The sequence below is a fragment of the Arachis duranensis genome, chromosome 5 (assembly GCF_000817695.3).
Source record: "Arachis duranensis cultivar V14167 chromosome 5, aradu.V14167.gnm2.J7QH, whole genome shotgun sequence".
NCBI classification, from domain to species: Eukaryota; Viridiplantae; Streptophyta; class Magnoliopsida; order Fabales; family Fabaceae; genus Arachis; species Arachis duranensis.
This window is the reverse complement of record NC_029776.3, coordinates 104971770-104985947: the sequence shown is the minus strand read 5'-3', so window position 1 is coordinate 104985947 and position 14178 is coordinate 104971770. Positions and strand designations below refer to the sequence as shown.

The following is a 14178-nucleotide window of genomic DNA, read 5'->3' as shown; positions in this document are numbered from 1 at the left end:
AAATATGTATTCACCATACAGGGAGAATGGTACGGTACGGTTAGAATTGGAAGAACTAATATTCAAGGATATATAACAAATTGTTTAAACAAATTAAAAGACTTGAAATATGAAAAGATTAAAGTACACTGACAAAAGCTTAAGGAGTATGAATTAGGGTAACAACCAAACAGGAGGACAAAAGAACTTCACTTCTAACAATACTCTCTGGAAATTTCCATGGTCCAAGTCGAAGATGCCGATATCTTGAAAAACAGGATCGTAAAATGATGATTGCATCGCTGTTTGGTTATCTGTAAACCAAATCTGGTTTCCTTTGCTTAGAAAAGGCACAGGAATTTGAACAGAAGAATTAAAGCCAATCACTAGTATATAGTTACCTAAATTATCTAATGTTGACCACTCTTTTCTGTTTCTTTTTAACTCATAGATATCGAATTTGTAAGTTTCAAAATCCCTGCGTATTCTCCTCAAGAAGGGATGGCGAAGATATCTTACCAACATCAATAAGCTTCCATTGGCGCACCCAATAAGACATTTAGGCTCGTGAGGGCCTACGGGAATTTCGGATGGAGGTCTGGTTTCATGGATTCCTCCCTTAAGCCCTGCTCTTATCTTTGTATCAAATTCATATAGCTGCCCGTAATTGTTTATGGCATATATCTTTTCTTGGAAAAATATTACGTCCTCAAACCTCTTATCTCTGGTTGGAAATTCTACCCATCTCATATTGCCAGGCTTGTAAAAGGCCAGCCTCTGGTTAGGTCCGAATATCACCACCGCCATAAAATTTTCAATGTCATGCTCAGGAGATGAGTTTATAATAACCTTATAAACTTCGAATCTATGCACGCTATCTCTATCCGCGGTGACCCTAATGTCACGAAAATCCCACAGTGTGTATTCATCCCCATGATTATCAGGCTTGTAATCAATTATATCGGGTAAAGTTGAGACTGGAGGAAGATCCAAACTACGATTTGTAAATGGATTTAACATTTGCATAGTGCCATCAGATATGGATTGGACAATCAACCATCCATGACCAGAACCGCGGATGAACTTGTTGTCCGACTGCATCTCTGGCAGCATGATATGGTAAATATCTTTCTCTTCAAGGACGCAAGTATCAAGAGTTTCATCATCTGCAGCAGCTAATTGCATGAGATGATAAATCTCCTCGTCTTCATAGGAATGATTCTTGACAGTTTCGTCAGGTAACAATAACCACGGAATTTTGTTTCCATTGGGAATCTTTGGAAGTTTCAAGCTCCACTCTTTGCAAACCAATCGAAGCTGGAGGTAATCATCGTAGGCATGGAACCGTTTTGAAATTTCTTTCAACAAATCTTCGTCAATGTCTGCCCATCGATTAATCTCGTCCATGTCTCTGACTCAAGCTATGTTGAGTTACAAAGAGTCAGATCTGAAAAAAAAAAAGTCAGAATTTGAAAATTAAACGCTCTTCAAATGCTGCGCTTGAGTCCAACATCAACGCTCTTCAAATCTTTTTTTTTTTGGTCATGGGTTATAAGCCCAACAAGACAACTCACCCAAAACCTAAACCCATCTTGATCCTCCCAACCTATCTGAAAAATAAACCATTATCCCATAAGCCCAATGATTAACTGGGCCTCAATAACCATGCCCGAAATCCTAAACCATGCTTGTTAGGGTAGTCGGCAAAAAATCCCATCAGTTTACTCAACTAAATTTTATTAGATAAACAACAGAAATTATCAACAATTTAAATAATGGACTACATTTCACATTTATTAAATATAAATAAATTTAATTAATTTAAAATTAAAATATTAAAATTAAAATTTTTTTAATTTATTATTTACTTTATTCAAAAAAAATATTGTTTTTTTTATATTTTTTTAAATTTTATTTGTCTATTTCTATTTTTGTTTATTCCCCTAGCAGGATAATACGAATTCGTATGTACGTGTTTCTTGAAGTGAGAGAAAAGGAACACCGCAAAAATTTATTAACTTGTACATTNGCATGCAGTCAAATGAATGCTTATTAATTAATTATTATTAATCTTCCAACAACAAAAGAAATTAGTAGTTGACACTTGACATACGAAAGGAACTCCCACGTGGAGCATGCAATAATATATACCCAAAATTTCACGAAGTTTATTAATTATTATTGAATCCATGTGATTTGTATATCTACATACAATAATTCCATGTACTAGCTAGTAAATATGCTTTATTATTATATGAATTTTATATGTTATATTAATAATTTGTGTACAAAGATATATGTATGTTCCACACGCACCAAACATAAAGGATGACCTTTAGTTTTTCTAATTACGGCTTAATTGAATTGAATCGTATTGCAAATTTTTCCCAAAAGATAATGTAAACATTCATCTCTTTTAAGTTCTACCTTCTAAGTTTCTACTTGCGGCACCTCATTTATTGCGGTTTTCCTTCTTTTTGAATTTGCACTCTATCCCTTGCACTTTTCCGTTTTGTCACTCACTAATATAAATGAAGTTATAGATTTAGATTTAGGATTTGGATTCTCTAAATTTTAAATTTTTACTTTAGAAGGTAAAGTGTGATCTTCTACCCTTGAATGATTTCTCTTTCATATTTACTCTTGGCCCCACCTATAAAATAAATGGTGAGAGATTATACTTTACTCTCTAAAGTGAAATTCAAACTTTAGAGGATCCAAATCCGATAGCATGATAGTTGGAGAATGGTGATAACTAGAAGAAACTTTAAATCTAAATCTAGATAGGAGTCGAGTTAACACAATCTTATACTCCATGAATGACAAGTTCCTACCAACACACATTCTCCCTACGAATCCAAATGGCAAGTACCCCATTTGGTGGTTGCATCTGTGGTTCTCATCGTTCATGAACCTCTCCGGTTTGAACTCATTTGCGTCGCTTCCCCGTAGCGTCGCGTCGCGGTACATGGCTATAAGATCAATCTGTTAGTGTTGCAAGTGTGAAAAGTGTTGAAATTAGTCACACATCAAAAAAAGTAAGGAAGAGTGAGAAGTTTATAAGATGAGAGACCCATTTACTTGACACCTTAAAATTTTGAGTTGGATGTGGTGTCTTCTCATTTTATATTCTCTCTGATTCCACAAGTGGCAATATGAGACAAGGTCCATGAAGACAAAAAAAAAAAAGAATGGTGAAACTTGAAAGTTTTGACTTTTGAAGACAGTGTAAACTGGGAAAGAAAATAACAAAAGTCGTAGCACTTTTTATCTGCAGTATCTTATTTTATATAAATAATTAAATATATAATAATGCTAGGAATTAAGATAGTTCTAACTAAAAATCAGTCAAATACTTCTGAATGAATTTAAAATTTTTACATAGATAGTATTTATATTAGGCATTAGAATGTTTATTTTTTTTGTAAATTGGATAATTTTAAATCTATTTTTTTATTTATCATATTTTAAACATTTAGAAAAAAAAAATGATAAAAAAACGAAAGCTAATTGAATCAGTTTTCGTAATTCACGTTATAATGATACATTTAATAACTTCCTAATTTAAATATGGTAAACATTTAATAACTAATATTTTAAATCATAAATAAATAAAATTAATTATTATATTTATAATTAATTAAGTTGTTTTATTTTTAACTGATTTAGAGTTAGTTTCATATACTTTTTCTTAAACATAGATTCGAACTCTAGTCAGAGATGAGAATCTGTGTCCTCGTTTATTAAGTATCTAATAATGTACGTATAGACATTAACAAAGAGTCTTACGGACAAATTAAATAAATAAACTAGCACATGAGCACACACGTTTAATCTTTGTTACCTAGATTATTTCTTTATCAATAATAGGTTTATTATTGTAAGTATTTTTTAGTAAGAGTACATAAAAAAAATTACAATAGTAAACCTATTATTGATAAAGAAATAATCTAGGTAACATTTTTTTTGTTAGAGAGAATAAAAAATCCCCCTTAAAAAATATTTGTTGAGTTATTACACCTTATATACTATGTACTTTTTTTTATGTACTCTTACTAAAAAATAAAAGTCTTAAATAAAATCTTAAGGTTCTAATTCTTGTGAACAAATTAAATAAAAATGAACGCTTTAAATAATTTGTTGTTCTAGTACAAGAATCAACTCATCACAATCAAATTTTAATTAGATTTTAGTAAATTTAAATATTAAAAAAAATTAGGTATCAAAATTCTAATAATGAGATTTTGATATTAGTGTATATTAATAGAATTTGATTAAAATTTAATTATTCTATTAATCTCTATAATTTCATTAAATTTATAATTAGATTTTATATTTTTTGTCTTTCAATTAAGTTCCTACAACAGCTTTTTAATTTTGTAATTAGATATTTTCTAATATAAAAAATGTTAGAGTTAATTGACTATTTTTTCACAAATTAAATATATCCACAATTAAAAATCTAATTAAATCTTTGGTTATATATTTTTTTTGATAGAAATATTTTAATATTTTTGACGTAAAAAGAATCTAATTATTAAATTAAAAATAATATAAAGATCCATTTAAAAAATATAAAAATTTAATTATAAATTTAGTAAAATTATTGAGTAATTAAACTATTAATTAATCATTTAACCATTAATTTTATATTATTATAGTAGTTACCTTTTTCAAACCATTAAGCAAGTTGACATTAACACCAAAGTCTCCATTATTGCCCATGACTTCTTTGATTTCATCTCTCAATTGGTTTTGCCAATCTTCATGCATGGCTAGAAGGAGCAAACTCCAAATTATGGAAAGTGATGTGATTTCATAGCCACCAATGAAAAATGTCTTACACTCATCAATCAATTCTCTCATTGAGAATTTATTTTTTTCCTCTCCATTTACCACTTGATGATTTTCTTGCAACAAATGACCCAACAAATCTTCTTTAGATTTTCCACTTTGCATCCTTTCATTTATAATAGTGATTAAGAGCTTATCAATTTCTCCACCAATTTTCTTGGTCTCTAGGGTTTTCTTGATAGCAAAAAAATTGCCAAAGGGAACCCCACAAAACCGTGGCTCTTAAAGAGAACCATTTGCAATTCTTTTAATTTTTTAAACACTATTTTTCCATTTTCATCTCCCATTCCAAAACTTGCTTTTGCTATGATCTCACCAACTCTTTCCATATTATCTCCCTCTCCACGTCAATTTCAGGGTTACCATAATTTATTTGAGATATCCATCTTTCTATCATTTTTCTTGTGGACTCAACCATCATGTTTGCCATTGCCTACCACATATAAAACATTGTTTTTAATTTCATATTAATCAAAGAAATTAATTTCTTTTAAAAACATTTTTTTGAAAAAATAATGTTAAATTCTAAATCATAAACTCTTAACATTAAATTTAAATTATAAATTTAAATCCTAAAATTAACTAATATTTACTAATTAAAAATTAATTTCACATAATTTTGAATTAAAGACTTTCCTTTCATTTAATTGCAATTAGAGAAAGGATTAAGAAAGAGAAAACAATACCTTGAACTTAAGAGGGTTAAATGCTGGAGCTATAACATGGCAATGAAGAACCCATTGATTACTTTCGGTCATAACCAAACCCTTTCCAAACATTGAGTATCTATCTTTTCTAAAATCATATAGTTTCCCCCATGCCTTTGCTTCAACCTCTCTTGACATCTTCAAGAATTCTGCCTCCGCAATGTACAAAAATGGTTCTATCCCAAGCCAGTATATGAACACTTTTCCTGTGCAACACATAATTAATCTCATACATTCATAACTCAATGTATTTCGTTGTAATTTTTGTTTAGATTTATTGAATTATTAGACTATATTTGATTTTTGTGATCCATAAAATATAAATTTAGAGAAAAAAAACATTTGTGTCCCATCTATTCTTAAAAAATATGGTGAAAATTCATGTGCAATTATCTTCATGTGAAGTTAATTAATAATTAACAGTTGTTTGTTAACAATTTGGTTAAATCTATCGAATCATCTAACGATTCTTAACTATCAACTTTAAAAATATTTATGAAATACGTATATCACATCTCATGTCATGCATGAACCAAACACAGCGTTATAATATACCAAATAAATTTTAAAATAACAAATGTTTTGAAATAAAAAAAAATTATTCTATATATTTACAAAAAAGTAGGTTAATGTCTATATATAGATGATGATTAGTTGATTACCATAAGAGAGATTAGAAGATGATGAAGAAATAGTTGTGGTAGTAATAATAATAATATTGCTCTTCTTTCTTTTCATGTCTTTGATGTTTCCAAGAGGGAAATTTGGGGGTGGACCTTCAAAACCACATTTCTTAAGCTTATGAAGCTTTTGATTTGGTATAACCCACCAAACTAGTGTTATTAGTATCATTAGCATCAAGAAGAGACTAAGACCAATGAGTAGAGCAACAAATGATAACCCTAAAAATTTCATTTTCTCTCTCTTTCTTTATGTGATGTTGCTTTTGGTTCGGATTTTGTTTGTGAAAATCTGATGCAATTTTTTTGAGTATTTATAGAATGAATTATGTATGATTGTATGTATTTCGGCAAGACGTAGAGTCAAAGGTTCTATGATTTTGACAATATAAATAAAGGAAAAGTATAACCAACAACATTTTTGAATAATACGTGAATAATGTGAATTAATAAGATTAAAAGAGTAAATTAATCTTAAATTTAATTAATAGCATTAAATTAAGATGTAGTATATTTTTATTTAATTAATAATTATTCATATTATTTAAAATGGTTATTATTTACCTAGTACTCCCCATAAATAATAAACAAAACAAGTGTTTAGAAAATTGTGTGTTATTAGGAAAGAGAAGATAAAGTAGTGCTAACAAAAACACTAACTTTTCCCATTATCCTTACACACCGACATTAATTAATACCAAATTACTTTATTTGACTATTATTATTATTAATTAGTGAGAATAAAACAAATAGTACATGATTTTAGTGTTTTGAATATTTCAATAAAACTAAGTAATTATTTATGTTTACTTATTTTTCTTCCCAATAAAAAATACCAAGATGGTTTTATTTTGTAAAATTTCCTTAAATGTAGGCCTATCAATCAATGGGAAACAATAAAAAAATAATTAATTTTAATGTAAAAAATCTATTTCTTTTGTCTTTTTATTATCTAATATATTCATTTACGAATAAAACTTACAACTCCTAAATATTTAAAATACATGCATTAAATAATATGTTTTAAGATTATCCAAAAATTTCCTCATCAATATATATATAAAATACCCCTGCCGCCTAGTGATGAATCATCAAACAATATTTGCTTGTCACACTGGTTATTAGTTCTTAATTTAATTTCAATCCATTGTTAATTCATTGAGTATAAGGATTCATTATAACAATACAGAATATATATTAGGGTATAGCTAGCTGTATTATTAGATGTTGACGGGCAAAATGAAACCACAAACACTCAAACAGGGAAATCATACTTACTAAAAGTAAACAAATTGAAGCAACATGATGGATTCCTTTGATTAATTAATTGCTCACCTCTTGCATAAAATAGTTAAAATAAACCATGGCATGTTATGTTGTTGTATATATGTATGTGAGAACTTACTATTTTATGCTAATGAAAACGTCAATAGTAACATATAAAGCCATTGATTAATTAGTACAGTAAAATAGCATTTTTTTTTTGTGATGTTTTTTTTTTTACTGTTTTTATAAGAAAAAATTGAATGTCGTCAGTAGCATACTTAGTGACAATTTTAGAAAACTATCGATAAAAGCGTCGCTAAATAGTTTGTGACAACTTTAAAGGTATCAAATTATATTGTCATAAATCTGCAATAATTATTAGAGTGATTTTTGTATGATATTTAGTGATGGTTTAAAATTAACGTTAAATTATTAATTTTTGTTTACATTTTTTTACTATTTATTGAACGATAGTCGTCTTATAAACCATTACAATTTTTTAGAGTATAATTTTAAATGTTTTAAATTGCTGTTAATATTATTCTCTATTATATTGATAAATTTTTTAATTTCAAACTAAATAAACTCATTTCTCAAATAAAACTTTTCTACACTTATATAAAATATATCTAACTATATTATTCATCATATTCATAATTTATGTATCTAGAGATCAGAGAGTGTCAAGATAATAAATTAAAGCACAAGTGAACTAAAAGCTCTATTACCTACTACATTAAAAATTTAAAATATAGTCCCACCATATATATAGTGTTGATGAGTGAAATTAAAACAAATTAAACCCCAATAATGTAAAACTTTGCAGCATCCTGCTACAATCGAAATATATAACTATAAGTCATCATGTCACTCAAAATATTTAACTCATCAGAATATTTCAAATGATGTAACTTTTATTTGTGAAGAGTGTGATGTATAATTATTTATCCTCTTTTTTTATGTAAGGGTTCAATATTATCCAATTATAATATATGGGGAGTAGTGCCGGAATTCTGTCTATGAGCTAGCTTCAACCCCTTTCTAGATCTATCATTATCATGTATCAAAATTAATTGTTTAACTATTAGTTTTATCGCTTTATAAATAAAATCCACATCCGCTCATCATCCTCCTAAATTATTGTATATAATTAATTACAAAGATATATTTTTTCGTATAATTATATTAAAAAGAGAATATCTAAAATTACCTTATATAATATAACGTTCATAATTTTATACTTATGACATTTATAATTATATATTTATTTAATTATTTTCATTACTAGTGATTGAACTGAATATTATAAATACTTACTTTATTTTTATAATGTAGAAAGACAGACATACAAATTAAAGTTACAAATTATATATATCGCTACAACATAAATAATAATTTGTAGCAATTGTTTTCTATTTAGTGACGGTTTAATGGCATTTGACTACACAATTACCAAACTGCCTTAAAAACCGTCGCAAAATCATCTGACGGTTTCCAAAACCACCTCTAAATGGCTGCCACAATCTATCACTTGTGTGTTGTAGTGTATAGCACCAGACTATATATATATACCACTTTCTATAGGAAGAAGCTAAAATAGTAACAATTAATGGATTAATTAACTAAATTAGGGTTTCAACTATGAGAGGAATTCCATGAGTGGGCCTAAGGGAGAGCATGATAGAAGGTTGATGTTGATAAGTTGGTGAGAGTTTGAAGCTAAACCTAGAGAGAAGTAGGGTTAACACAATCTTATACTCCATGAATGACAAGCTCCTACCAACACACATTCTCCCTCCAAATCCAAATGGCAAGTACCCCATCTTGTGGTTGCATCCACCATTGACATCATCCATGAACCTCTCTGGCCTAAACTCATTCACATCATCTCCCCATAGAGTTGGATCATGATGCATTCCCACAACATCAATCCATATGTTGGTACCACTTGGCACTGTGAAATTATTATCAACTTTAATGTCCTCTCTTACTTGCCTTTGAACATTTGGTGCTGGTGGATAAAGCCTCACAGCTTCATTCATTACCCACTTCATCTGCATGGTATATACATAACATCAATATCGGTAATTCTAGAGAGATAAAATTACCTTATTTAATTTGACATTCAAAAATTTAATGCATATGTAATATTTATAATTATCTAATTTATTATTATATTTAATATTATTTAATTATTCCAGCCGTACGTCATTAAAAAATAAAATAAGGTGAACAATAATTAAAAAATAATAAAATATAAGATATATCTTTTAAATATATTTTTGGTTCAATAAATGTACATGTAATAATAAAGCTGAAGTATAGAGAGCCAATGAAGTATTTGTACGATGTGTACAATGCAGGTTTAGAGATATTCGATTAAATAGAATATCAGATATTTATTATCCTTGATACCCGGGTGGTTATTCTGGATAGTATGAGTATATTGTGTTTGAGAAATTAGTAGTATTTTATTTTAAATATTCATTTTTTAACTCATATTAAGTCAAATAAATAGCCCATTGTAGACATTTTACAAATACTCCATTGACTCCGTAACGAGATTCAATAATAAATATATCAAAGCAAATAGATAACAATGTCAAAAAATTGATATGAATAATCATGCATGCAGGATAATTTTTTATAGTGGATATATATAGTTTTTATTATGCTTATTTTGTAGTTTATTGTAATTTTTTTATTCATCCGTGCTTGGAAATTAATGCCTTATTTATTAATATTATTATTGAAACGTTAATCAAGACGGGACATTATCAAAGAACACCTAAGAAGAAACAAAGGAAGAATAAAAAATAGGCCTAATAATAATCTATATGAAAACTATATATAAATAAATATTTTATGTATGTGAATTAGCTAGAAAGGATAATTTCCCAAATGTTTTTCTTATCCCTAATTCTTCAGTTTAATTAGTTATGTAAAGTCAAATTCAAATATATTGTTTTTCATGCTTGCATTATCATCTTTTCTGAAATTATTCGTGTTTATATTAAGTCGGTTAACAACATTTTTAATTTTATCATCCCATGTCTGCCTTTTATTCAGCAATGAACACGAAAACACAAACAAGAAGAATTAAGAAAGCGAAGTTGATTTTCAAAGTCAATTGGTTGACCAAGTCTCTCAAAATTGTTATACCTTGTTTGTTTCACGTTAGTAAAGTACAATAGTGGTGAACTAGTTTTCTGTGTTTTTTTAAACATTATTAAAATGATTATTTATAGTATATTAACATATATATTATAATTTGTCTTTTTATTTATTAAACATGCATAAAAATAATAAATATTTTTATAAAAATCTATATGATAGAAGATATTTTAAGAATAAAAATATATATAAATTATATTAAAAATAAAAACAAAAATTGTATATATTTTTAGAACATACGGCACTCTAATAGATTTGCATAGGGTCACACAAGACACGAGCTTAAATATAATAAGGCCATGTTGAGAAAAAATGTGGGGCCTTATAAGTTTTGAATCCATTATTCTTTAAAGAATTAGTTTGTCGGGGATTGTATGTGTACCAATACTAGGTGTTATTAAGGTTCATTGAAGTGTGAACTTTGACCTGGTCAAATTACCTAAAAAAGTGATTCAGCTGCACCCAAAAGTGTAACTGAAACAAAGAGTTCAAATTCTTTTTGAACTACTATTAATCTTACTAGCTTAATTAAGTATACCTTATTTGAATGTGAATAACTATTAACTAAAAAAAATTCTAAAATTCGATATTTGTTATTTTTAATTAAAAAATAAATTAAATTTTAATACAACGCAAAAATCAATTTGTGTATTATTCACGTTCAAGTCTAAAAATAATTTATAAAATATATTTTTATTTAACATAAAATTAAAAAAAATTACAATTCAAGACAGCACATAGATGTTTTTAGGAATTTTTGTTGAAATTAAAGAAAAAAATAATTTTGACCAATTGATTAAAATAAAACGAAATAAAATATTAAAAAAAATTTCAAATGTTAGAAAAAATTTATTTAAAATTAATCCAAGCCTTAAAAGCTAAAACATACTTTACTTTTGTGGGATTTGTTTTTATTTTGTCAAGTTATATTATTTCTTTTATATTGGCCTAGAAAAATAAAAAGAATAATATTAATGAAGCAAGAATTAATGTTTTAATAATTTTAATAATTAATTTTAATTATATATATAATTGAAATCAACTACTAAAATTATTAAAATAATACTATTATTTCTTAAATATTTAAAACTTTTTTCATATTATCATACAAGATTTATTGATGAAGCGAGAGTAAGAGTATATTACCTTTTTCAAGCTAGAAAGGGCATTAGTGTCAATCTCTCTATTATCACCCACCACTTCTCTAATCTCATCTCTTAATTGGATTTGCCAATCTTCATGAACAGCTAATAAAAACAAAGTCCAAGAAATAGCCAATGCCGTTGTTTCATGGCCAGCAAAAAAGAAAGTCTTGCACTCATCCACAAGTTGTCTTGTGCTCAATGTCTTCCCTAATTTCTCATCAACTTTTCTATTAGCTTCAAGCAACAACCCTAATAAATCTTCTTTTTGATCCTTTTCTTTGTTGTTTGAATCCTTTCGGTTTGTTATGACATGCAACAAGAGCTTGTCAATCTCCTTCCCTAGTTTCCATGCTTCTAGGGTTTTCTTTGTGTTGAACCATTTGCCAAATGGGACACCAACATATCTTGTTGTCTTGAAAAGTATCATTTGTAATTCTCTTAGCTTTTCACATATTTCTCTTGCTTTTTGGTCTTTCATGCCAAAGCTTGTTGTTGCTATGATCTCTCCTGCTGTCGCTATGATCTCCTTCTCGACGTCGATTTCGCGGTTGCTGGAGTTAATTTGGGTAATCCACCTCTCCATCATTTGCTCTGTGGACTCCTTCATCATACTTGCCATTGCCTAATATATAACATCACATTATACACAAGATATGTTAGTTTCTATTATATAACATTCTTAATTAACGTAACCCTTATGGTAAAAAAAATCATGCCTAGAAGAATAAAAATATATATATTAGATCATTCTTGTATGATTATATTACAATAATTATGGTAAAAAAAATCATGCCTAGAAGAATAAAAAAATATACATTAAGTCATTTTAATATAACTATATCATGGTGATTATGATGGTTTTAAAAGTATTGTTAAAATTAAAGTAATTTTTTATTATTAAATAATACTTTTATAAAAATATTACTTAAAAAAAGTGTTAACAAAATATAGAAAAAAATATAATTTTAATTTTAACAACACTTGTATAATTACCGTAATCACTATAGTATAATCATACTAAAATTCATCATATATATATTAGTCCTATTAGTATTTTAGAACAATTGATATTAATCTATTCCTGAAAAGTAGTTTTGTTGACATCAATTTAAATATAATATATTTGAATTTAACGTCAATTATTTCATACTTTAATTTTGTCAAATAATTAACAAGTTTCATAAGATTTTCCTACTTATTAGCTTGATACGTTAATTATTACACCTATGTTGATTAATTTTCTTCCTTAATCCATAAAGGATTGGAAAACAATTATTCTAATTCAAATTGAAATTAGAATGTGGTTGGAAAACAATATTAACTTAAAAACAAAATTTTCTCATTCAGATCTTATTAATTTAAATTTTATATAGATATGTTATCATGATCCGACATTCCCTTCTTGCATCTTTTGACAAAAATAAAGTTAGGAAGCAACTATGATCATCAACATAGGAAATCATTATTGAATGTTAAAAACAAGATTGCCCACTAATTAATGTTCATGATGAATATGACAATAATGTTTGAGACAATAAAAAAGTATTAAATTAAATAAAATAATTTTGGTTATTGTCTTTCTATACAACAAAATAAAAACTATGAAGGGAAAAAAATTCTATAATCTTGCTTGATCGATGCTTATGTCACTCATGATATCATCAATGAAGATACTTTACTTTTATTTATTGTAATATTCAATTAGACAGGGATAATTATTTTCGATTAATCAACTCTTGATGGAGTTTTATGGCGGGCCATGTATAGAAACTTTCTACAAAGTGCTTCAATTTAGAGGGAAAGGAGTTGATAAATTTGAACCCCCAATAAGACTATATTTCCATATTTAGTACCTAAAAACCATGTACTCTTTTTAGATCACATAGCCACAAACCATTATTCAAAAATATATGCATGCTTTTCAAAAATCACCATAATGAATCATGATGCCTTGTGTAGACAAATTTTAATTTGCTAGGTTGCCACAATGGTCAAAAACATAAGGTTGAAATTAAATATGGTTCAACCATTGCAATTCAAAATTACTACTTATTATTTACGGTTTAGCTTTTAGATTGAGTTTAAAAGAATGATCATTTCAAGATGTCTTTCTTAATAATATATCAACCTAAAAAACGTAATTATAGATTGTCATACCTCTAAGAAAGAATTTTTAAATTGATCACTGTTGAGAGTTAGACCGTAATATTATTACAAAAAAAAATAGATTAATACATACAAAAAAATATTATGTATACACAAAAATTTAATCGCCAAATCAACTATTATATATTTATATATAATATATATTGTTTTTAACTTATTTTTAATGTGTGTTTTGTATTTTAATATATATTTTATATAAATAACTGA

At 27.3% G+C, this 14178-nt stretch overlaps 2 protein-coding genes and 1 pseudogene across 2 annotated transcripts in view; all 3 read right to left on the bottom strand.

Annotated features, from left to right (window-relative positions):
* Positions 1 to 153: 153 nt before the first annotated feature.
* LOC107490856 (putative F-box protein At4g22660) lies at positions 154 to 1386 on the bottom strand. Its single transcript, XM_016111671.1, has one exon. It carries the CDS (start codon positions 1384 to 1386, stop codon positions 154 to 156), a length of 1233 nt encoding a protein of 410 aa, XP_015967157.1.
* An 80-nt stretch (positions 1387 to 1466) lies between these two features.
* On the bottom strand, positions 1467 to 6455 carry LOC107490857 (cytokinin hydroxylase-like; annotated as a pseudogene).
* Positions 6456 to 9108: 2653 nt separating this feature from the next.
* Positions 9109 to 14178, bottom strand: part of LOC107490858 (cytokinin hydroxylase-like) — a 6251-nt gene continuing 1181 nt past the window's right edge. Inside the window, exons 3-4 of the mRNA XM_016111672.3 lie at positions 11807 to 12427; positions 9109 to 9540 (exon numbers count right to left, since the gene is read on the bottom strand). Of these exons, the coding sequence (XP_015967158.1) occupies positions 9109 to 9540; positions 11807 to 12427 (1053 nt within the window). The remainder of the gene's footprint in view (positions 9541 to 11806; positions 12428 to 14178) is intronic.